This window comes from Bos indicus, chromosome 8 (genome assembly GCF_029378745.1).
Source record: "Bos indicus isolate NIAB-ARS_2022 breed Sahiwal x Tharparkar chromosome 8, NIAB-ARS_B.indTharparkar_mat_pri_1.0, whole genome shotgun sequence".
In the NCBI taxonomy this organism is placed as follows: Eukaryota; Metazoa; Chordata; class Mammalia; order Artiodactyla; family Bovidae; genus Bos; species Bos indicus.
This window is the reverse complement of record NC_091767.1, coordinates 110,445,670-110,471,425: the sequence shown is the minus strand read 5'-3', so window position 1 is coordinate 110,471,425 and position 25,756 is coordinate 110,445,670. Positions and strand designations below refer to the sequence as shown.

At 37.4% G+C, this 25,756-nt stretch overlaps 1 protein-coding gene and 1 long non-coding RNA gene across 10 annotated transcripts in view; one reads left to right on the top strand and one right to left on the bottom strand.

The window, feature by feature from the left end:
- Positions 1 to 25,756, bottom strand: part of CNTRL (centriolin) — a 90,119-nt gene that overhangs the window by 49,472 nt on the left and 14,891 nt on the right. For 8 of the 9 annotated variants that reach the window (XM_070795400.1, XM_070795399.1, XM_070795403.1 and 5 more), the window contains exons 5-13: positions 24,749 to 24,890; positions 22,663 to 22,849; positions 19,590 to 19,783; positions 12,877 to 12,996; positions 11,746 to 11,974; positions 10,404 to 10,513; positions 8,202 to 8,396; positions 4,032 to 4,185; positions 2,803 to 3,023 (exon numbers count right to left, since the gene is read on the bottom strand). In XM_070795400.1, coding sequence (XP_070651501.1) covers positions 2,803 to 3,023; positions 4,032 to 4,185; positions 8,202 to 8,396; positions 10,404 to 10,513; positions 11,746 to 11,974; positions 12,877 to 12,996; positions 19,590 to 19,783; positions 22,663 to 22,849; positions 24,749 to 24,890 — 1,552 coding nt within the window. Of the gene's footprint in view, positions 1 to 2,802; positions 3,024 to 4,031; positions 4,186 to 5,852; positions 6,043 to 8,201; positions 8,397 to 10,403; positions 10,514 to 11,745; positions 11,975 to 12,876; positions 12,997 to 19,589; positions 19,784 to 22,662; positions 22,850 to 24,748; positions 24,891 to 25,756 lie in introns of those variants that run through there. The other variant, XM_070795406.1, reaches the window with a different exon arrangement.
- On the top strand, positions 19,274 to 25,413 carry LOC109563415 (uncharacterized). Its single transcript, XR_011568240.1, has 3 exons — positions 19,274 to 19,605; positions 20,176 to 24,919; positions 25,089 to 25,413. It is a non-coding gene; the product is annotated as an uncharacterized lncRNA (long non-coding RNA).

The following is a 25,756-nucleotide window of genomic DNA, read 5'->3' as shown; positions in this document are numbered from 1 at the left end:
GTGTTTTTCAGAGTAACCAGTTGTGTGATCCTTTAAACGAGTCTTATGTATTCATAAGAAGAAAAAAAAAAGAGGATAAAATTTAAGGCCTATTTTCCTTCAGACACGGGAATAAACGTTTTCACATTCGTTATTTCACTATACCCTCAGAGTAACTATGTAAGGCAAGGTATTATCCCCGATTCACAGATGAGGAAGTGGAGAATGAACATCGAGGTAAACAGCACCGGGCTGTGCAGCTAAAAAAACGATGAGTCAGAATACGCACTGGGATTCTGACTCCAAAGCCCAGGCTTTCTATTAAACCATAGTATGTTCACTTACCAGAGAGCGAAATGGGACGAGCACGCTCTAATATTAAGGATGATGGAGAAATGTAAACCCATGTCGACACGTATAGTACACACTGATTAGCACGCCACAGTTCTGACCACTTTAGGCCATTTTTTTATGATTAAACATTATAATTTTCATCTATTTATTTGGGATCTTGAAGAATTAGACCAAACTACTCTGGATTACAAAGGAGAACCCTGTGATGAGAACTTCTTAGAAGAGTTTCTCAGCGGGTGATTAAAGACCACCCTGCATCTGAATCACCGGGGTCGCTTGTCTGGGATGCAGATGCTACACACAACCAACAGAGAATTCATATCCAGAATATATAAAGAGTTTCTACAAATCATTAAGAAAAAGACAGACAATCCAACAGAAAAAAATGGGCAAGGAATACGAAGAGGGAATTCACTGAAGACAAAAACTGAATGGCAAATAAACAGATGAAAAGTACTTAACTTCTGCAGTAATTCGGGGGAAGTGTAGTTAAAACAAGACAGTATTTTGCACAGAACATAGAGGAACAAGCTGAACCACGCGTGAGGAAACAATCAGACGAATCTAGACGCTGGGGTGCCATTCAGAACCACTAGCTGGATTCTACACACACACACACAAGCTATAAACAACAGAAAAAATGGCTCAGATATTAAACAGTATTAAGGAACTGCTGCTGATTTTCTAGGTGTAATAATGGTATCATAGTGATGGAAGAAAATAGCCTCGTTTTAAAGAGATGTGGACTAAAGGGATGATGTCTTAACACCTGCAACTTTCAAATGACCCAGCAAAATATATATATATATATATATATATAGATATGGTAAACTATTTGTTTAATTTAGGAAAACACACAGAAGCTCAATGAACTCTTCTTTCAACTGTCCTGTAAATGTAAAAAAACACAAAGATCATTTCAAACCTAGCAGATTGGCAAACACTAAGTCTGGCAAAATATTATATTTCCTGAATTTGATCCTTATTCTGTGCTTACGTTAGAAAATGTCCTTGTTCTTAGGAAAGACATCCTGAAGTATTTCAAAGCTAAAGACCATGATTGCCTACAACTAATTCTAACATGATTAGGAAAAAAATTAATATAAAAATGTACATAAAATCATGTAAAATTAAATATGAGATAAAGCAAATGTGGTAAAGTATTCATCGGTGACTCTGAATGGAAATTACACTGAGTGATTCTTGCAACTCTCCTGTATGCTTGAAATTATTTCAAAATTAAGGCTTACAAAATAAAAGTTAGATAACTGTAAGGTCATGGCAAGGATGTGGTGTAATGGTAGCCTTCACACTGCTGGTGGGAACAGAAGTTCACAGAATGACTGCAGACAGTAACATGATAATGTCTAGTGAACTGGGGGAGGCACACACACTTTGACCCACAGCCCCCTGTGAGCACAGTCCCCATGCTCCGGATATATGTAAGAATGTCACTCTCAGTATCATAATAGCGAAAGACTAGAAACCATCTCAATATCCCCCAAGAAGAGGATGAATAAGCAATAAATTCTGCGGTATGCACAGACAATGGGATGTTACATATATCAAAAAAAATAAAGTAGAGCTCTAAATGCATCAATGTGCACAATTCTCAAAAACATAAACATGAAGGAAGAAAGGAAGTGGCCAAAGAATACACGATGTGCTTTTTATATAAATCCTAAAACTATGCAAAACAATACTACATATTTTTATAGATGGCCACACATAAAATAAAAGAAGAGATATAGAGGGAAATAATAACCATACTCAGGGTTTCACTACTTCTAGGAGGCAGTACACAGAGGGCTTCAAGGATGTCTGTATGTTTTATTTTTTAAGCTGAGTTGTTGGTACATGGTGCTAAATATTTTTGATATTCTTATATGCCTGATAAATTTCATAACATTAAAACACATTAATTCAAATTTCCAAAGACATCCCTACTGGGGTGAGGTCTGGGAACCTGGTTTCTCTTGCAGTATGAAGTCTGCCAAGCAACTAAGACAAAGCAAACGAAATCTCTGGATGAATGTCAGCAAACCAAGCGTGGAGGGGTTTAATTTACAACGCTGTGCCCACCTCGTTATCTGTAAAACAACACTAACATTACGAAGCAATAACAACAAGGATAAGAAAAATTACGTTGTACTTAATTTTGCTGCACAAATAATAAAATATGAACATCTAATATAGTAATTATAAAAGCTACACTTTCTTATCCTTTCAAGTTATTTGAACACAGTACTTTGCAGGGATAGAAATTCTGCTAAAATAATCTTCCTTTTCTTAGTAAAGTAAAAAAAAAAATGACTCCAAGCATATCACAAGGGGAAAAGCCCAAAGCCCTGCACAGCCACTGCCACCTCTGTCACTCACAACTGCAGCGTCGCTAACGCCCTTAACTAGCCTCATCTGGACACCGCCTACTTCTGAGGCTAAGAACAGACAAGAAGAAACGAAGCACACCTTCCTCATATTTTCTGCATCTAAGGCGACTATTTCCAGCTGGTCCCTTTCCTGCTGGACCTGGGCCAAGCTCTGCAGCAGCGCTTCTTTCTCATCCTGCAGCCTTCTGCACTCGTTCTGGGCCTGCGCGGCCTGGCCCTTCACAGTCCCCAGGTATTCCTGCAGCCCACTGATGACGCCTTCTAAGTCCTTCTTCAGGGCTTCATTTGCTGCTATCTGGCCTAAGCAAGATAGAGAAAGGGAAGGTGATGATGTACACAAGAAAATGCTTTCAGGATATATTATTACTGCATTTAGACTCCTTAGCTATTTGTTACTAGCTAAGAATGAAATTCTAAGCTTCCAATTATTGCCTACTATCTTAGTTTTCATATTTAAGATACAGTAACAGCTTCCCCTATTACCCATGGAACAGGACCATCAAGCATGTATACAATAAAAATAGTGTAGTCATTGGCATTGCTTATGAAATGCTTAATGCATGCTGTAAAAAGTTTAAAGTAGTAATTTCCAAATACAATAATGAAGAATGTGCAACAAAACTGAGATCTTACTACTGGACACATGAAACAAAACCAAGTCAAATCCAAGATGAGCAACATTAACCTATAACCTGAAGACTTCAGAAAACAACCACCAGTCACATACTGGGTACCTACTATGTCCAGGCACTTTATGAACACTTTCTCATATAATCCTCTCCAAAACTAATGATCATGACAAAAATAACTTGTCCCAGGTCACACAGCTGATAACGGCAAAACAAGGACTGGGATCTTTTTACACCAAGCCAAGGTTCTTATCACTACAGTCTAGTATCTTCCTCTTCCTCTATTTTGGCAATGTCACAATTTAAATTTGCATTGCAAAAATAGATTCAAAAATTCTTTCTGCACTCTCCTTATAACCAGACACTGAGTGCTTGATAGCAGGGATAAGTGACAAGGATTTTATGCCTTAGAAGAAGACAATCACGTGCCAGTGTTTATCATGATCACGTACGGACTTCCTGCCATAGTGACCTGACTCAGCAGGACATCAACCCAAGAAAACCAAAATAAAAATGTTTACCTTTATTAAACATTTTTGAGAACTCTGTAAGTATTTCCCTATTAAATACTAGCACTAACAGCTGAAGCATATTCAGCTAATATGTGGATTAACGCCTGTCATTTGTCTTTTACTAACACTGAAACCGGTACACCTCAAATCATGCTTAGAATTCTCACCTTCAGTAAGCTGTTGTTCAAGGTCCTTAATCTCTTCAGTTTCTTTAGCAATTCTAGAAAGTATCTCGTCCAAACGGCTCTCAAGCTGTTTGTACTGCTTGTTCATAATGTCAAATTGTTGTTCTTTACCCCTTTTCTGAGCCTTCATATGGCACTAAATTGAAAAAAAAAAAATCAAAATTCTTTTAATGTTTATAAAGATAATAATCCTTAATAACATTTCTAAGGAAGAATGGCAAAGAAAATGTAACAATTTGCATCTGTTTTGTGTCAGACACTGTGTTGTTTCCACATGAGCAGTTTTCTTTGCGACCCCGTGGACTGCAGCACGCCAGGCCTCCCTGTCCATCACCAACCCCTGGAGCTTGCTCAGACTCATGTCCATTGAGTCAGTGATGCCAACCATCTTGTTCTCTGTCGTCCCTTCTCCTCCTGTCTTTAATCTTTCCCAGCATAAAGGTCTTTTCCAACGAATCAGCTCTTTGCATCAGGTGGCCAAAGTACTGGAGCTTCAGCTTCAGCATCAGTTCTTCCAATGAATATTCAGGACTGATTTCCTTTAGGAGTGACTGGTTTGATCTCCTTGAAGTTGAAGGGACTCTCAAGAGTCTTCTCCAACTCCATAGTTCAAAAGCATCAATTCTTTGGCACTCAGTGTTCTTTATGGTCCAACTCTCACATCCATACATGACTACAGGAAAAACCATAGCTTTGACCAGATGGATCTTTGTCGGCAAAGTAATGTTTTTATAATATTTTGGGGGAGATAGAGACATGGAATAAATACTTCCTTAGAATTCAATTTTATTTTCAATTCTTTATACAAAGAAACATTTTGCTTTTAAGTTCTATAAATTGGGAGTTGAGAGAGGCCTCAAAGACCATTTAGGCCAGTGATCCTCAAGATGGAGGGCCCTATGGAGGCACTCCCTTCTCCTCCATCCACTACATATATTCCTGGTACAAAAAGAGCTTTCACACACCCACATGTACCTTGACAGTCATTGCTTTAGGGAGCTACTGTTAACTGAAAGGATTGGATTGTATTTCTCAGGTGTGCTGGGATAAAAAACTGAGAACCAATGATCTAGTCTAACTCTCTTTCACGCATGAGAACTGAGTCTCAGGTCCACCACATGACTCGCCCAGGTCTCCTCAGGCAACTGTTCATGTGGAGACAAAACAATTCCCCAGAGAACCTGTGTCCTCCCACTCACACCCGCACAGCTCTAGCTTGCCCCCACAGGACCAGAGGAACAGAACAAAAATAACTCAAGAGAAAGTTATCAGGAGAAAGAACTATGTCCATCCGAGTAACAAACTCCATTCTTCTCAAGTCTAAGACTGTAATCTGACTACAAAACAACAGTCCCCAATTTTACACGCTGTTGCCTCCAAAGACAAGAAACTCCCCTCATTTCTGAAGCACAGATGAGAGCCAGCTTGACTCAGTGGGATTTTCAAAACTCCTCCTACTCTCCCTGAAATCTTTCTCAAAAGGTAACTAAAGATAAAAGCTTAAATTCTAAGTAAATTTAGGATTTTTGTGGCTCAGAGTGAATTTTTAAAATCTTCTGCCCTCATATCTGTATCAACAAATCTTAAAAATTCACCATTAAAACTTCTACTGAAATCTCTACATGCAGGACAAAAAATTAGTTCAATACGTCAATGATCTGCATTAAACACCTGGGAGCAAAAGTATATTCAGCGATTTTCACTATGGTGGAGCTCACAATAGAGGTATTGTAAAAACAGGAACTTACATCTCTGACTCCTCCTCCTAAGTCCTTTGTACAGAGAGAGAGAAAATGATCATACCTTAACTTAGAATGTGTCCTGTTAAAACTGAGCCGTTGAGAACAGAGAAGCTGTGAGCGGAACGCTTTCTAATGTTGCCTTGAAACTCATGTGCACTTCCCTCTCTGACAGCCACATTTTTGTAAGCGCCTCGGAGCCTCTAACCTCCCAGCACTTCAAACCACATTCCTGGCGGAGACTGAGCGGCAACCCAGCCCGTCCAATCGCAAGCAGCCTCTGCAAGCAGGCCCCACCCTCCACGCTTTAAATCACAACACAGGAAGCTGCCCCAGGCCAATCACGAAAACCTCTGCAACAGATTACTACAGGCGGATTCCCTCTAGGGGTACCGGTACCTTTTGCTTCCACAGGGCATAGCTAGATAGTGAACAGGGATACAAATCTCCCCTCATTCCGTTTGTCCCTTGTTCCTCTGATACTTCAGCTTCTAGCTAGCTGTGAAGCGTTTTCTCTAACTAAAAGGGGATTTGATTTTCACATAGTATCTTTTGTTTCTGAAAACTAGTTAAATGCTTACGTTTGTTGAAAACTTGATTAGGCTTGGCACTGAGCTAATTTTAAAAGTAATTAATCTCTTTAGATTTGTAACTCCTTTGTGAGCAGAAAGTCATCTAACAGCATAAGCATGGGCTCTGCCTCTTCCTAAAAGGGAGACTTGGGAAATCATTTAATCTTTCTAAATCATATTTTTATCTTATTTGTTGTTATTCAGTCACTAAGTTGAGTCTGATTCTTTTGTGACCCCATGGACTGTATGTAGCCTGCCAGACTCCTCTGTCCGTGGAATTTTCCAGGCAAGAATACTGGAGTGGGTTGCCATTTCCTTCTCTAGGGGATCTTCCCGACCCAGGCATGGAACCCACATTGCCTGCATTAGCAGGCAGATTTTTTTTTATTCACTGAGCAGCTAGGGAAGTCCCCCCCCCCCCCTTTTCTTAATCTTATGCAAGTTAAAAAGTCACCAATCTCATTTGGATGCTGTAATAAAATAAAGTTCCTCACAGTGTATGCCTAAACCCAAGTCCAATGCAAGACACATCATTGTCACTTAATACATGTTTCTCATTATATCTCACTTACTGCTTTCTGATGTCTCAAGCTTTTACTTTTAAATTCTATTTGCAATTCAGAAAAATACTTCATCTGATTAGATAATAAAAGTTAGTCTATATCTGCAGAAAAATATGCACAATACCATGCTTGATTCTTTCCCTCTTGCTAAAATGTTCACATTCTGCAGCAATAAAATGGGGTGCCAGACACTAGCCAATAAGGTAACTTTGTGCAAACTAGAAAAAAGATGCTCCTTCTGGATAAATGAATTAAAAAGAGACATCCTCTGGTACTCAGACTAAAGCTACAACCCTAGAACTAAACTTCAGGAGTCTTAAAATCCGGCCTGCAGGCTTCATCTCCACTAACACATTGATCTTGACTACCTTCCAAACTTGCATGCCTTTCCTACTTGTCATTTAACCTCTTTCTATATGTAATGCTTTACAGACATCCAGTGTGTATTAGACTCCCTGTATGCCAAGACCATCTCAGGTGTCTGTTGAAAGCAATAGACAATCTAGGGTCTAATTCGGAGAAGGTGATGGCACCCCACTCCAGTGCTCTTGCCTGGAGAATCCCAGAGACGGGGGAGCCTGGTGGGCTGCCGTCTATGGGGTCGCACAGTGTCGGACATGACTGAAGCGACTTAGCAGCAGCAGGGTCTAATTATACTCATAGGTCACAGAAGTCAAACAGGGAGAAAAGGAGCTTTGGGTAGTACCTATACGCCTGTTCGAGGCTATTTTCCTTAATGCAATCATTCTAAACATAGGATTGGCCCCGGGGATACAGTTCCTGTCCTCAGGGGCCTTACATGGGGTGGTCGACTTTTGAGCAAATAAATGTGATAAGGGAAGATATTATAGGCCATATTATATATTATTTAAAGTCTCTAATTTATCATGTGGGCTTCCCAGTGTCTCAGTGGTAAAATATCCGTTTGCAGTGCAGGAGATCAGGTTCGATCTCTGCATTGGGAAGATTCCCCGGAGAAGAAAATGGCAACCCATTCCAGTATTCTTGCCTGGGAAATCCCAGAGGAGCCTGGCAGGTTACAGCTGGGTCGCGCAGCAGTCGGATATGACTTAGTGACTAAATACAAACAACAAACAATATGTATATACACACGTTATATACACACACACATAAACACGTCGCTCACATTTGTGCACCAAAGCAAGAGGTCTTCAGAAAGGACTCTGAGGCCAAAAATGATGAGACATAATATCTATTAATAGAAAAATGATATTCTCACTCCCACAGAACAAGCCAGAGCTCTCTTCATTTACTTACATGTTTTGGGTCTTTGGAATCCAGACTATCAATAACTCTTTGGAGGTCCTTGATCTCCTCCTGCTTTTCAGCAATTTCTCCTCTTTGCTTTTCCATCTGCACTTCTAGATCAAGAGCTTCCTGGCGTAATTTATTTAGAAGCTGTATCCTGCCACTCAGCTGCTTGAGAAGAAAGTCTTTCTCTGCTTCTGAAATCTAGTTCCCCCCACACCCCAATACACAATTAGCAAAGGACAGAAACGCTGATTTTCAAATTTACAGAAAACAACTAGTACAATTTTAAAAAGTATAATCGTATGCTCTGCCAGATTTTTTTAGTAAAAGTAAAATGTAAGAGTTATCTAGGCAATCCACGATATCGTATACTTTTATCTTTATTACATGTAAAAATGTTTATTTTATAAGAGCATTTTATAAGAGCATATGAAAAAATAAATGCAGGTAGTAATGAAATTTTTCATTCTAGTACAAATAACATAAATTATTAATAATAATAACCATAGCCTTAATGGTAGTTGACTTTATACAACACTTACCCTTGTATTAGAATATAAAACTAACTGACAGTGTAATGAAAAGCCTTTATTATAAGGCTTTATTATATTTAAAAATATAAATATTTTAAAAATATTTAAATAACTCACAAAATAGCTATTTTTTTCCCTAAGTACATTTTATAAGGATCTATTAAGTATTTTGTACATTTTTTACTTCTATCAATTTATCTATATAAAGCTTTGGCCAGTGCTGTTTTAAAACATTCTTATTTAATTATTCTTATAAATTGTAAATTCTTATAAACTATTCTTGACAGCTCTGTCCGCCTCATCCCATCATTTCTCCTGCCAGATTTTCACCTAATCTCCTTTCTCTCCATGACTACCATCACCTTTGTAGTCCAAGCCGTTATCGTATCTTGCCTGTACTAGACAACAGCCTCCAAACCAATGTACACACCTCCATTCTTCCCACCTCTCTCAGCCCGCTTCACTCTCATCAAGTAGGAGAGTGACCTTATAAAAATACAAATAAGATCAGCCACTCTACCACCTAAAGTCCCTCACAGGTTTCCTATTCCATTCAGGATAAAACTTGTACCCCTTAAAGTGGTCTATGATGCCTGGCATGAGCTTTAACCTCATCTGCCACTGCACTCTCCCTCACTCTGCAGAGGACTCTTCAGTCTGAAGCCTTTTGCACACTCTGTCACCTCTGCCTGGAAGGCCTCACTGGCTCCCTGTCATCCTTTCTCAGCCTAAGTGTCGCCCCCTCAGTGAGGCCTCTGTGGGCTGCCACACTCTACCAACTTTTTATCGTTTCTCCTAATTTTCGTTTTTCCCTCCCTACAACCTGTGCTGTTTATCTACACATGTCTTCTAAACTCATTTTTACTATCTGTTGCCTACTTCCTGTCCCTGTGGGGGGAACACAGCTGTTCATTACTCAGGGCGCAGCCAGTCAGCAACTGCCACACAAACCCGACTCAGTTTCTGGTTACTCAACAGTCTGGAAGTAGCAACACAGGGCATCTTTTTAAAAGAATATATAACTTGGACTTCATGTTCTTTTCTACTTACTATGGTGTGAATACAGTTACCAACATAATTTTGAAATACTGATTTTTAGAGGTTGCAAATAATTAAAACCTTTTACATACTTAAAAACTAAAATGTCAGAATACTTCCTTTTTTGAACTTTCTTCCTATTCAACTACGTCACAGGTTTTGAGCTGTTTACTTCTTTATAAACAACATCTTTTTATATACTGCATTTTATATCACTTATATTTTTGCCACCTGTGTTTAATAATGTTATTACAGAGATGTCTTCTGGCTCTTAATCTAGGTCCCAGGATCTTAACGGTGGGGACTGTTTAATTAAATTAAGAAAGATATTAGGAAGCAGCTTCCCTTAATAAATTAGACACTTTCATAATAGAGTAAATGGAATGTATCTTTTTTATGTAAAAGTAATGTAAACCTGTACACTCTATAAAATGCTAATAGGATGTCATCCTGAATGGTAGGAAATGAAACTGGAAAATGCTAGAACCATGTCTGACTCGAAATTTGTTATTCCACAATTAAGTAGGCAGCACTGATTTCAGGACTGTTTGAAGACAGTCTTTACACATTTATGACGAGGGAGGCACATTCCATTCTTGGCCTTTCCTCTTAGCAATGCAGCTTTACTTTTCCCTACCTTTTTAAGTTGTACGGCTTCTTCCAGTTGTTTAAATTCTTCAGTGGCTCTTAAAATTTGTTGTTCTGCCTTTTCTATTTCATCATGCAGTTCTGATAATCGAGCTTGTGCTACAAATTTAAAAACCATGCACACAGACACACACAAGAAAAATATTTAATTCTCAAATTTCTACCTTTTTCTTAGCAATAACTTCCCCTACCCCAATTCTGTAATTATACATCACATGAATAAAAAAGTAATTGCTTATGATGGTTTTCCTCTCTATTAATCTATAGAATAGTTTCATAATATGACATAGAGCTATAACTGATCCATTTACCTGTAAAATTATTAACATAAAAGGGGCATTACTTGATAGTCCCAAAATTAAGGAACTTTTGAGAGACTAAGGATTTTACTTGAAAGTATGCACTTACAAATCAATGATTTTCTACCTCATATTTCTAATTTATCTCTCCCTTCCTCCTTCCCCATCTCCTGTAAAACTATGAGCCCCTTGAAGCTAGTCAGTACATATATCTGATTTAGTTTTGCTTTTCCCTTCCAGAGCCTTGAATATAGTATATGCAGACATAGACAGCCAGCCCTTTTTTCCTGTCTCCAGGTCAACTTCTATAGGCCTTCTGAGTTTTTCCATTTAGCTGCCAACCAAGAGAAGATGGACCACTAATCTCACAATGGGCCATGATTACCAGTGAGATAGATGCATGAACTCAAGACTGCTTTCTAATTCCTTCATATGCATACAGCTAAGTGGGTAAGTGCATTCAAAGTCTGCCATTTGGAAGGTCTCTAAGTGTCCCCTTGGGTTGATTTCTTTCTCTTTATGACTTGCCAGGAAGTGCTAAGATTCCTTGAATAACATGATTTGGGAGGCAACTGAGGAGGTGGAGTGTGGGACAGGTCAGGAAGAGTCAGAAGTCAGCCTTAGACCCAAGCCTAGGAAGAGTACACTAATCTGGCTTACCCAAAGCACTGCTTCAGGTTTTAGCAACATGTATAGGAATCAATAACCGTACTTGCTTCAGTCATTACTAAACGTGCCTTTGAATGTGCAGGTCCAATGGTAAGAAGAATCTGTTGTCACGACAACCAGATTTAAGCATTCTTGGAGCCCCTGGACATGTTGCCAAATTACAGTCAGATTATAATTCTCCCTTGTAACAGGAATGATTAAAAAATAACCTGCTCAATGAATCACTACTTTTGTTTTAAACTTCTCGTGTAAACGCCATCATAATAAATATCTTCATCATGTTTAACTAGAAGAGTTTAAACAACCAGCACATATATTCAGTCTTTTTACATATCTAAAGTATTCAGAGTGACTCGTCTTCACCTGCACTTATTTTGCTCTCTTTGTCTTCCAGCTCCGTGTCCAGTGGCATATGGGCTTTCAAGCTCACACGCTCGTTTCTAAGTTGCTCCCCTTCCTCTGGCTCCATCCTCTTGATCTCAACTGGCTGGGCATTATCCACAATGTAACTCTCTGTGGCGAACATATTTCTCTTGTATCTGGACTTGCCAATGTAAGGGCTTTCATCTGGGGCTTTATCAACGTCAACATACTAAAAACAAGATGAACAGAGCTTATGCTTTAGTAAGTAACCGCTATGCAGTCAAGTGACATTTTTCGTGTTATTAGTGAAGAATACAGCCCAGGATTGTTTAAATACTAATCTTGCATATACAGAAGTTAAAAAAATACATATAATTATATATAAAATTCTTGTATCGTATTCTTAATACTAAAAAGGAACTAGAACAAAAAAAATGGTCTCAAAAAGATTCCTCTTCCTATCCCTGAAGAGTGAGCTGGATTGATTGATTATGGAAGTACCTACAGATATGTGCTTTTTTAAAGTACTGCTGAATCTCTCAAATCAGAAGTCTAGGTGTTGTATTTTGGTTTCTTGGCTGGCATATAAGTAAAATCTCAGTCTAATAAATTTTAATTACTGAACTTTTACTAAATGATACATGATATTGATTGGAATCACTGGATCTTGGAAGTTAAATGGCTGTCGATTGCAGTGACATTCACGATATTTGTATAAATAATGACCGATGAATAGTGAACCCAGTGACTCCTGAACAAACAGTACAGGGAGATGACTGTGCCATGGACACCGAAGCAGGCAGTGCAGTTTTCCTGGAAGTTTGGATTTAAGGAAGCGGATCAAACTACACTTTTGAGTGAGGTAACTGAGGATTAGAAGGTTGCTCCAGGTTACAAATATGGATGTGGGCAAATATCCTTTTGGGGCTTTTAAACTCTTATGGACACTGCTCTATCTCACTGAGCTAGATCATTCACAGATTGAACCAAAATACATTTACTCTGCTGATATCCTCATAACAAGAATGTGATTAACAATAAATTTTTTTAAACATCACCACTACCCTGCCCTCCCCTGCCCCCTTCTATCCTGACTTTAATTTGGATTACTACAAAATTAAAATAACTCACCTCTGAGGGATAATAATTCAGTGGCTCAAATTTAGCATCGATTTTATAAAAAGCCAACTCCTGTTCCAGTTCATACTGTTTTTGACACGCTCGCGTTAGTTCCATGGTCTTCTGTCTTAGCTGTTGGCCCAATTTGATAAGAAACAACACACAGATTCAATAAGTTAGTATAAAGGTAGACTGGTGTGGCAAGTTCTGATCATAACTGATTATTTGATTTCAAAAAATCCCACAGCACACAGAACACTAAGAGCATTTTATCTTAATTCTAAAGTATTATAAAAAATGAAATACAAAACTATCATTTCATAAGAGATCACATAAGAGACCTTTGAAGTTCATTATGTTATTTTAGGATACAATGAAAAGTTTTTTAAAAAATCATTTAAATTTGTTTAATCCAAATGTGAAAATAATTCTTATCAATTATTTTTAAGTAACTAGTCTACCAAGGATCTGCTTCCTGATTTTTCCAATAATTGGTACTAATTCACTTAATTTATTTACGATAGCCTCATGGATAGGCGTGATATTAGACATTAATTAAAAAGAAATTAGAAGGAGTGAGAAGGATGAAAATAGGAAATTGGTTTTAACTGTTGTGCTGCTCTTGCTGTCATATTTTGGCTAACAACATCTTGGTTTTAAGTGTTCAGAACATTATTTTTGTAATAGAGGATAAGGGATATAAATAAGCTCAATCAGATCCAAATATGTGATATTATTAAATTTTTAATAAAGTAATCCTACTCTACTACAACTTTTTAGTTATTCTTGGAAATTTTAGGAGCTAAAAGAAAACAAATCATCTAATCTTCTGAATTTATAAATAAACTACAAATGCCCAAGTATGGCCTTTTTTTTTTTTTTTTTGCCAGAGCTCCAGATTTGTTTCTAATGCCAGCCATGTTTAAAAACAACTGGACTACATGAGGATCTTTTACTTTTATCTAGTTTGTTTCACTCTTTCTATTTCATATTCAGTGTTCCCATTTCATTTAGTTTATGTTTTTCAATTTCTCCATCTTTTTTTTTTTTTTTTGATGTTCTCAAGACTTTATCAAGGGAGAAGGCAATGGCACCCCACTCCAGTACTCTTGCCTGGCAAATCCCACGGACGGAGGAGCCTAGTGGGCTGCAGTCCATGGGGTCGCTAGGAGTCGGACACGACTGAGCGACTTCACTTTCACTTTTCACTTTCCTGCACTGGAGAAGGAAGTGGCAACCCACTCCAGTGTTCTTGCCTGGAGAATCCCAGGGACGGGGGAGTCTGGTGGGCTGCCGTCTATGGGGTCACACAGAGTCGGACACGACTGAAGTGACTTAGCAGTAGCAGACTTTATCAAGCATAATAGAAAAGCTTTTGTACATACATATATATAAATATATGAATAATATATATATTTTAGAAAACTTATGAATTCTTGCCTAACTAAAAAATTTATGACATTTTGATTCCACGTTTGACAGTATGAATAGAATGCTATATTTCTAATTTAAAACAATATGCAACAAGCGACAAAGGTTTACTATACAGCACAGGGAACTACAGTAAATACCGTGTAATGACCTAATATGGAAAATAAATTTTAAAATAACACATATATATGTGTGTTACAAAATCACACACACATATATATATAACTGAATCACACACACAAAAAAAGAATTCTACTTTTTGAAATTTAGTAATGCTTATCTTTTTGCCAGTTTTTCTACATGTCCTATGGACATCTAATAACAATGCATGAGATAAAAAATTTTAAATATATTTGTGTAGGATATGATTAATATAGAGTAGTTAAATATAAATCTACTATATTTAAATTATTAATGACATCACTTAAGATGCTCCTATTCTTATTTTTTCTGCACTTGATAAAATATTCTCAGAGAAATGTATCAATATGATTATGTATTTTTTCTTTTCCCTTATATTTCTTCTGACTTTTGCTTTATATATCTTTGTTTCTTTGCTGTTAAGGTGTCCAATGGTTTATGATATCTTCTTTGTGAATTGTACCTTTTATCATTAAAAACACTCATCTTTGTTTCATTTAAAATAAATAAATTTAAAAAAGAAACTGAATCCCAGATTGGTTAACTGACTTGTCAGACGTTAAATAGTGGTAGAAATTAAATATTTTATTAACTACCAGTACCAGCTCCCTTTCTATTAAACCAATTCTTGATTTATTTCAAAGGTCCACTAAGTGATTTCTGCTTTTTCATTGCCCCCAGCATCCAATAGTAGACACTAGACAAAAAATATGCATGCAGAAAAATTTCTTTCATACAAAAACGCAAGCTGAAGAGAGTAAAACATAAACAAAACATTTTATAAGGCCCACGAAATCAAAGTCGTGCATGATTTAGCTTTCAGTCATCTCCTGACTATCCACCTGAGGGGAAGAAAGGCTACTGTGGATAACAGGCCATCCTGACTGAGAACTCACGGTATGCGAGACTCTGTGCTAAGCATCTGGCATGTGCTATCTCACTAAATCTTCACCACCACCCTATGAGATGACGGAGCTGCACAGAGAGGTTAAATAAGTTGCCCGGCTGGTAGCGGAAGAGGCAGAGCTCAATTCCAAGTCTCCTGATTTCAAATCTAACTCTGTTATACTACACTGCCTTCCGTGTCCTGCTGTGGGTGCCAAGCACATCACCCACACAGATGCTTTCACCAGTGCTCACGAGTCCCTAGTCTCAAGAAAGCAACTCACAACCCACAGTGTCAACGACTCTTGGGCTCTTCTCCTCAAAGATCAGCGGCAGTGTGCTGAGTTGCCCAGTTGTGTCCGATTCTGCGACCCCATAAACTGTAGCCTGCTAGGTTCCTCTGTTCATGGGATTTTCCAGGCAAGAATACTGCAGTGGGTTGCCATTGCCTTCTTTGGTGGCAGTGGGGAAAAACAAATGTGACTGAACCATGGAGGATACATGAATTGGCCTCTGTAGGCAAATACAGTCTGACCTTTGAACAATGTGGGTTTGACTGAGCAGGTCCACTTACACGTATTTTCCAATAGTATTTACTGTAGGACTAGACAATTAGTGGTTGGCTGAATCCGCGGATACCAAGAAACTAAGGATACTGAGGGTCAACTAAAAGTTATACGTGGGTTAGCCCCCATGTTGTTCGAGGGCCAACTTTACCAGTAAATACTCTGTGCTCTGTGTCTTTTACAGCAGTAGGCTTAGCATAGAGTAAGCACTCAGTAAATGTCCATTGAAGAAATGCATAAATGAGAACAGCTGGGAGTCTAAGGCCCTGGAAAGTAGGCTAGTCACAGTATCAGTTGTGGATAATCAAGAGTTGACTGAAGTTAACGTATTTACCAGTAGGAAAAATAATACAAATTCTTTCCCCCACATTCATACTCACTCTCCTATGTATACATTCATTAAAAAAAAATATGTACACACACAAGCACATTTCTCAAAAGGCAAGCCAGTTTCAAAACTTAAAATGGACGTAAGTATATTAACACAAGTTATCATGCAAACCATGAAAAACAGTGTACAATTCAGCCCTGAACAAACTACCTTTAAGGAAGAATAAAGAATCGGCAGACAAGGGTCTGCAAGAAACCGAGACAAGGGCTAAAAGGAGGAAGAAGCAGACAGACAGCGTCACCTGGAGAATTCTCGAGAATGAGGCTGTGACAACGTAAGTTGCTCTTTACTGACAGCTTACCTTAGGAAGATATGTTTACTAACACCTGCATTATTTTTATATGGACGCATTTTATCATTATCCTACCTATGAGTTTCAAATTTACTACCATATTACTTAATTTAGTTCCTTTTAAATCATTTTCAGACTCATAACCTCACTTAGTCATAGGGCAGGTAAATAGTCCTCATTTTAAAACTGAGGAAACAACAAGAGTTAAATAACTTAAATAACTTGAAAAAGACAATGAGAAATATTAATATTAAAGTTAATTATTTGTTGGTGGCAGGAGAGAAGGACCATTACAGGTTAAATGACCACCAAGTTTTCCTTCAACGCTATGATGTTTCACTTAGAAGTTAATCTGCATACTACATGAGGAATTACTTTATGAAACTAGAATATTTTACAACTATAGATGATATTACCACCAGACATTCTGCATAAGATAATGGAAACTGTTTTTCAAATGTAGGTTCTTAAAATAAGACACAGAATTCTTTTTTTAAAACATAGAACAGTTCTTTGGAATCATAAAATAACAAGTAAAACAAGATGAATTTAAAGAAGAAATATAAAATAGCTAATAAACATATATGCAGTACTTCAATAACTAAAAACATTGTGAAATTAAAGCAGTGAGATTCTATTTTTTTTCTACCCTATTTACAAGTTCAAAATAATATCAACTGAATTATATCAACTGAATAATATCAACTGATTGGGTTCCTTTACCCATTCCTATAGAAGTGTGAAGCAATTATAAGCTTTTTGAGGGGTGCATTAATATTTATCAAAATTAAAAAATTTTAAACTTACAGAGATTATGCTAAGGAATTACTAGTATGAATGTATAAGGCATAAAGATTTTTTTTTAAATAAGATTTTATCTACAGTTCTGTTCCTAATAACAAAAAAGTGGCAGCAACCTAAATATTCAGTAGACTGAATAAATTACGCAAAATCCACATAACGGAACACAATACAGACTGAACAGAAAGAGAACTGCCGTGTGTGCGTGTATGTGTGCACACAAGTACATGTGCATGTAGTTTGGGAGAGCTGTCCAATGATATACTCTTATTTTTATAAAAAATAAGAGGCAGAATTTTAAAAAATATACAGTAAGATCCTTTTTAAATCAGAAAACATCAAAGGTATATATATATATATGTGTATATATATTCAATTACATGTATAATTAATATATATTGCATAAGCATAGAAAACAAAATGGATATATATTCACCTCCAAAGAATGGGATAGGAAAGAATGAAATCTTCATTTTCCACTGTATACATTTGTGTTGTCTGAATTTGTTATAATAAACATATTAACTTTGTGTATAATGTATTTTAAATAGTTAATGATAAAAATAACATAAAGACTTAAAGAACAGCACAGTCTGCCTTCTAACCAAAAACAGTTACAGAAAAGAAACAGCAAAAACTGTTGATGACTTACAAAACATTTATTTACAGCACAAACATAGCAACATTATAAACAAACAAAAGAGAAAACTAGGTAAGTGCAAGAACTCATAATTTGGGATAGCACACAGATACAGAGCACAAACGGGAGGGACATGGGTAGACCCGTGGCTGGCTCATGTTGATGCTTGGCAGAGACCAACACAGCATGGAAAGCAATTATCCTTCAATTAAAAACAAATAAATAAATACATACAATACTTTGCCAAGGTTTCCAACAGGTTGACTAACATGCATGGAAAATCTCAGCATATGGAAATTAAAATCTTCCTTTATCTTAGTAATAAAAGTGAATTTTATATTACCAAAAAAGATCAGTAACTCAGGAAAATTCATTAAATGTTCACCAATGTAATGTGATATCAAAACCTTACCACAGTAAGTACTGTTTTTTGTATTTTAAATACAAACATTAAGTGACGGCACAAAGAGTTCACTGCTAAAATAAAACTGACTGTAATACGTCTTCAACGACTTAATTATCAATCCATTCTATTCTGGAAAGGAGTGCAACAGATGTATGTATAAGACCATTGACAATCACTGAATTATTAACATCATATATAATGTGCCTTCAGAATACGGTAGGCATACCTGAAACTACCTTCGAATAAAAGGCATGTGAAGAAAGCCACAAACGTTATGAATGTTTGGCTAACAGAGCTGGGGAAGCTGTCCTGATTTTTACCATGTCCCCACTGATAAAGAAGCGCTCAAGAAAGAGGTGTGTAGACTTCAAGCAACAGTTTCTCTCTCCACACAGAGAAGGGAATGCTTTTTCCGCCCCCTTGTTTAAAAATACAAGTGTTTAGGCAGAATTCTTGTCAACAAACCAAGTAATTAAGCCAGAATGCTAATTTTGAAAGAGGGATGCCAAAAAAAAAAAAAAAATTAACTGTATAAAGGATTCTATTAATTATATGAGAAATATAGTTCTCTAAAGTTATGCTTAGATCAGAGAAAGAACTGTCAAATGAAAAAAAAAGAAAAAAGAGTACCATCAGCTATTTTTTCCTTCAAGGAAAGTAGCCTAATAATTTTACAGGATCAGATTCTCTAGGTTGAAAAAGTCTTGTAAGGTGATTTTAGTCATCTCCCTAACTTTTTTTTTAATCTTTTTCCTAAACCCTGAGTACATGTCTGTTTCAATGAGAGGAACACAATCCAGAGTCATCACATTTTATCTCAAGACAGCTATTAGATTTCCTCTTCGTTACCAAATGAAAACCTGCTTCCCTATAATACTATTTGCCATTTAATTTTATCTCGTGGGAGCTTCATCAGTAACTCCAGCCCCTCTTCCATGAAACAGCCCTTTGACTACCAGGCTCCGGGCACAGTCGCAGACAGCACGCGTCTTCTGGGCAGCCGTACCACGCAGCGCGCAGCCAACTGCGACGCGTCAGGACTGCAGCACGCTGTTTCCGTTAAACCACATCCTCCCCATTCTACGGCCAGGAAGTTGTGTTTTCAGCCCTAAGAACAGAGAATTTTCTATTTCAAGAGAATACAGTCACAGCAATGTAAAACACGGACGTACCAGTTCATTTTTCGTGGTAAGGTTACTCTCGAGCTCCTCACAGCTCTGCTTTTGTAGCATAGCCTCCTCTTTTAATGATCTGTTCAATTTATCTTGATTTTTAATTTCTTCAAGGAACTGTGCTTGTTTGCTTTTAAGCTCTTCAGTTTCCATCATCTTCTTCTCCAGGTCTCTTTCCAGTCTTTCTACCTCTTCTACCAGTACAAATTGAATAGTTTATGAATCATTATATTTTCTACTTGAAGAAAGGCAGGACTATTTCTTAAATAACAGCAAAAGAAGTCTTAGAACAGTAAAAATACAATTCTACTTTTTAAATTATTCACTATGGTTTAGGAAAAAAAAGACTATTTTGAGCTAGAAAGTGGTTTATACTAAGAGGAAGGAAGGCGTAATCATCTGGATAACGATTTTAAAAGATAACATTTTAATTCCTAGCATTTAACTAGTGTTGATAAATGAGGCGGCTTTTTTCAAGTCTCTTAGAAAAAAACATGCAAAATTTTATTTGATATTAGTGATTACACTTTAAAGGATGCTGCAAGCATGCTTACAAAATAAAATACCATGTTATCCTTCATGACAGGTGGATTCTTTACCAGCTGAGCTACCAGGGAAGACATCTTAAGAATCCTTCTAAGGCTTCCTATGATGCTTGGGATAGGATCCAAAAGGTTTACATCAAGAACTGACAAGGCTTTTCATGATTTGGTCCCAAATCCCCTCTCCAGTCCTGTTTTCAAGCACACATTTCTGAAATGATTCCACTTCTTCAGTTTTCTGATGCCTGTTCTCATCTACACCTTCTGCCTGGAACTGTCTTCCTCCATCTCCTACTGGCCTCTTTTGCATCTTCTAGGTTTGGTTTTTTAAAATAAAACACTATGAGAACCCAGCCCCGACTCTACCCTCCCCAGATAAGATGCTTCTCAGGAATGCTATGATGCCACCCTGCACCTCTGCCGTGGCCCTCGTCACAGGGGGAGTTGGTGTCTGCCTTGCCCACTATAGTTTTATGAAAGCAGAAACTGCATCTGTCTGTGTTACCACTGGATCCCAAGAGCTCAGCATCACTAAAAGCTCCTAATTAACATTCAGAGTTGAGAATGAATCATAAGTACTTTAAACACTTCCCCCAACATGACTTCCCTTTGCATCATTTATGTTTTTTAATGATTCCAAAACATCACCTTCTGGGAAACAAATGTTGAGTTAGGGGGATCCCAAACTAATCAAAGTTTACCACATTTCTCAAGTGTTGGATCAAACCACATGAAACTGCTGTTTTTATCAATAAACAAGGACTAATGTCAGTTTCAAGTGGTTGAACATATAGGTTCATAGCCTGTAACTATTACATAACTATTGTGTTAGGCTATTTCATACCTCCTCTTCCCTTCTAAACTCCCATACTTCTATTTTCTTTTTTCAGTTGATGATCTCATACTTTAGACAGACCCCACCAGAAGAAACTCCTCATTTTCTTACCACCAAAGCAACAAAACTAACACCTACACACATCTTCTCTTCCTTCTGATGGAGAAAGTGTCCCACTGCACTTATCAAGAGACAGTCTTTATGCTTCTCCTCTGGTCTCATCTCCTTGGCCTCCCAAGGACCAAAGAAACTAAGCCACGATCTCTCTCTCCACTTCGCTCTCGAATGTTCTGTGTCTTTGATTACCAGCTCTGATGCTTCTGACAATTTCCTGGTGTGGAAGTGATTGGCGAAAATTTTTTAAACTTTTTAAAACTCATTTATTAGGTACTAGGGGAGAGAAACTGTGGGAGGAAATTTCAAATCTTTATCTAAATGTCTTCCTCCCAATTCATTCTTCAATCTATAATCTAGCATTTGTTCCAACCACTACTTAACTGCTTTTGTTGAGCTCATCATTATGTTGCCAGTCTAAAGCCCTTCTCTGCGCTCATCTTTCTTCTTCTCGTCTCAGTGACATTCAACATAGTTGACCACTTCCTCTTCTGAAAACTTCAGACTTTTGCAACCCACTACTTCCTGGTTTTGTCCTCCCTTGATGGCCTCTCTTTCTGTTTTCTAAGCTGGCTCCCCTTTTTGCTCTCCCCAACGGCTGCCCTGCCCGAGAGAGCTAGTTGATTCAGATGGAATTAAGTATCATTTTTATGCTGACGACTCCCAAATTTACATCTCTAGGACAGATCTCTTTGAACCCCAGACACACATTTCTGATTCTCTTCTTGACTGCCTCACAGACATTCAAACTCAGAGTTCTAAGTTCTCCCATTTTTCAAAACAATATTACCAGCAAACTACTTACTTAAGCCAGAAGCCTGAGGATTATCTAATCCATTAGAAAGTGTTGCTGACTCCACTTCCAAAGTGGATCTGTCTGTTCCACATCTATCATCTAAATACAGGCCACCAACATTCCTAAGCCAATAGCCTTCCAACATGCCCCTTTATCACCATTTTGCCCTGCTTTAAGTCATTCTCCATCCTGCATCAGAAATAATCTTAACATATAACACCTGCTTAAATGCTGTCAGTACTTTCTGCAGCGCCTGGAACACACCCAAAGCCCAGGCCCCGTGTCATCTCGCCCCCATCTCTCCATCAACTTGCGCTATCCTCCTGTCAGACTGATCTTCTTTCTGTCTCTTAACTCACCAGCATCTTCCCAATGGCAAAGTACAAGCTTTTCCCTCTCCCTCATCCTCTCCCGCCTTTGCCTTCAGCTTATATGTCATTTCCTCAGACAGCCATTCCTTTACACCACTTTCCATAAAAGGGGTTCAGCTCTGTTACTTTATCTGGGTTTAGTTGTCTTTTGTCTGTCTTCTCCACTGAAACAGAAGCTGCCTGAAGGCCAGTGCCTTACATCTTGCTAGCCCTATCTTTAGTGCCACATACAGAGCCTGGCTCACAGCACACGCCTGATGAGTATTCGCTGAGTTCACTGATCTGTGGTGCCATTTTCTATGCAAATTTTAATAGCATTATAAAGTTAATAACAAATATATCTTTTCTGGATCATTTCTGAAAATAAATTCCTCTCCCATCCGAATTTAGTTTTTTAAAAAATATGTCACTTTACCTAAACTGAATCTCTCAAAAGCTTCTTGCCTGTCCTGAGTGGTTACTGGCCGACCTTCCAAACTTTCCAGTGATCGGAGGTGAAAAATGGTGAACTGAAGGTAATGGGGAAGGGTCACAACTGGATTTTCAGCTAGGATCAGAGAAGTCAAATCTTGAAGTGGTTTCAACTTGCTTACATCTTGGAGCTAAAATGATATTAATAATATTATTGGCATAATTGAATTTAAACATCATAAACATACATAAGGAAAGTAATAAGTCAAGGAAATTGCTATTATCATGACAAGGAACCTATTCATAACACCCATTATCCAATGGTAGTTTGAAGGGAGAACATAAAGGAATATGTGAGGATCTAGAATGTATCAAGAGCAATATTTGGCATTTTCCACATGCCATGTCATCTGTGACTCCTCACAGAAACCTATGACATAGCATCTGAATTTTATAGATCATGAAACTGAGGTTCAAAGAGTTTAGGTGACTTGCTCAAAGCTCAAAGAGCATATGTGAATGAAATAGGATTTGAATTCAAGACTGGGTAACTCTAATCCTATTATCTTTTCATTACACTGAATGAACAAATCAAAAACATAAATGGCTATAAAAAAGAAGTTTTGTAAATCTTCAGATAACTGTTATAGTTGATTTAAAAGAAATAAGGATACATAGAAACATTCACAGTTCTGAAGTGAGGTTTTACATTTATCCAGAGAGGGATTTTAAAAGGTTGAGAATACTACTACTAATAGCCCGTGCAGACAAATCTCCCTGAACGGAGGCTCTCGTTGAAGCCAATTCAAACACGAACAGACGAGAGAGTGGACAAAACTAGACATAATAATAGATAAGCATTTACTGAATGAGCTTCCTGATAGCTAACAGTACTATCTAGGGATCAACTACTTTAGGAACGTGTGTGGCCATGTTAGATGAATTCCTGGCTACCTCCTCCCATCACCCGCTAAACTGCGAGATCTCCACGGTGATGCCGTGTAACGTGGCATGGAGCTCAGGTCTGAGTCTTTTGGGCTGCCACAGTGAAATGGCAGAGTCACCTTATCAGACCTTCATAAAGATGAAACAGGAAAGCAGAGACACTGCACAGCCTTAAACAAAAGTTACTTATTATTACTACCTTATGCCGGTAAAAGTGTAAAATACTAAATAACTCTGAGGCTATATTCCTTAAAGTTTTTATTTTCACATTTTATCATTCCATCTGAGCCCTATACCACTTCCATAAAGAAGGCAGGGGAGAAACTATTTTTTTCCAATTTAAACAGTGAGTTTTAGACAGATGAAAATTTATCCAAAGATCACAGAAGGCAAATCTAGACCCATACTAGAAGTCACCTCTTTTATTTTCTATTCTAAGGCTTAAGTTCTTTAAATTACAGGAGGATTGTTTCCATTTTAATACAGATTTAAATAAATTAATGCTTTCACTTTGCAATGTTTATTGAATATCTAACTGTATAAATGTTAAAAGAAAATTATAAAATATACTCATATATTTTATGACAGAGAAAAATACATGTCACCATCAGCTTATATGAACCGTGATAAAGTTGCTTTACTACAAAAAGCTAGTGATTAACAATTCCTGTAACACTTAATACTATAATCAAGGTTAATTCAGATTAACTCATAAATTAAAAAAAAAAAAGAACTCTGCTCCAGGCATTCAGTGACATGGATTCCGGCACAAGCTGAAAGACTTTGGGTTAACTTGAGAGTTAACCTCTCCAAGACTTTACTTAAAAATGGGAATAAAAAAATGGTGCCTAATTCACAGAATTATAAAAATAACCCTTGCACTGTCTCTGTAAGAAAAGTACTCAGAGGCTCAAGTGAAATGAAAGATGGGAAAATGCTATGGGATCAACTCCCAGTTACCATGTAATCATGCAAAACCAGGTCTGTGTATATTTAATTACCATAGAGAATACTAAGTTATATTTGATATTTGGTCAAGGACATCAGAAGAAGTCCCATTAAAAAAAAAAAACACTTAGATTTTAATCTTTTTACCTCAACAAGTCCAAAAAATGTAAATATTCTTGCTACTTTGAACAACTTACTGATGATATCTTGTTGGCTTTCAGATTGAGGACTCGCAAACATTTTAACTTCTTCCCTAACCACGCTGGAATATGCTCAATTTCATTTCCTGCAAGGTTCAGCTTTTGTAGATTGTGCAGATTTTCTATGCCTTCAATTTTGCTAGAAACCAAAGGGTAAAATCAAACTTAGTAAGTACAATGATAGTGTCCCTTCATTGTATTTTAAAAATAAACAGGCTTGGTTTTATGTGGAGTTGCTTTTCATAACTATAATTTACAAATGAGAATTTTAAAATACTGGCTAAAAACAAATTTAGCAGAACAGCTCCAGTAAACTCTTCATTACTTTCCTGCCCAGGAATCCCAACTATCTTACCTATTGGACTTTAGTGTCCCACAACACAGAAAAGAAGAGGCCGCCTGGGAAAGTCTCCCCAAACACTGTGAAGACTGCCAGTGGACAGCAAGGGGAGAGCCAGGAAGCTCAGCAGCACACCCTGCTATGCAGCCTTCTACAGGCTTCCACAGCCCTGCACTCGAGAAGAGGTCCTCAACTACGACCTTAAGTCACCACCAAAGATCAGCTATGCCAGCCATGAGATACGGCTGCCATTGTGAGCGGGTGGAACCCCAGAATGTACTGTATTTATGAATAAAGATGTTTTAGTCAATATTTAAGAAAACATTTATCACCTGCATTGGTGAATTTTCATTGATGAAATATTTTCCTGAGTTGATTGCAATTTAATTCGTTTGTCAATTCTCTATACTGGGCAAACTTACTTACAGTTTTGTTTTGTTGAAAATATTTTCATCAGGATCAATTTTTTTTTATACAAACTTTACATTAAGGATTTAATCCATTAATCATATTTTCCCACCATTTCATTTTTTCCATATTAGAGCTTCTGCTACAGTTAGGCTGTTTTGTTCTTTGGCCATTATATATACCAAGTCTTATGTGGAGGGAAAATATACAGATGTAAAGATTTTCAACACTTGATAATTGTATCATTTTGCCTAAAA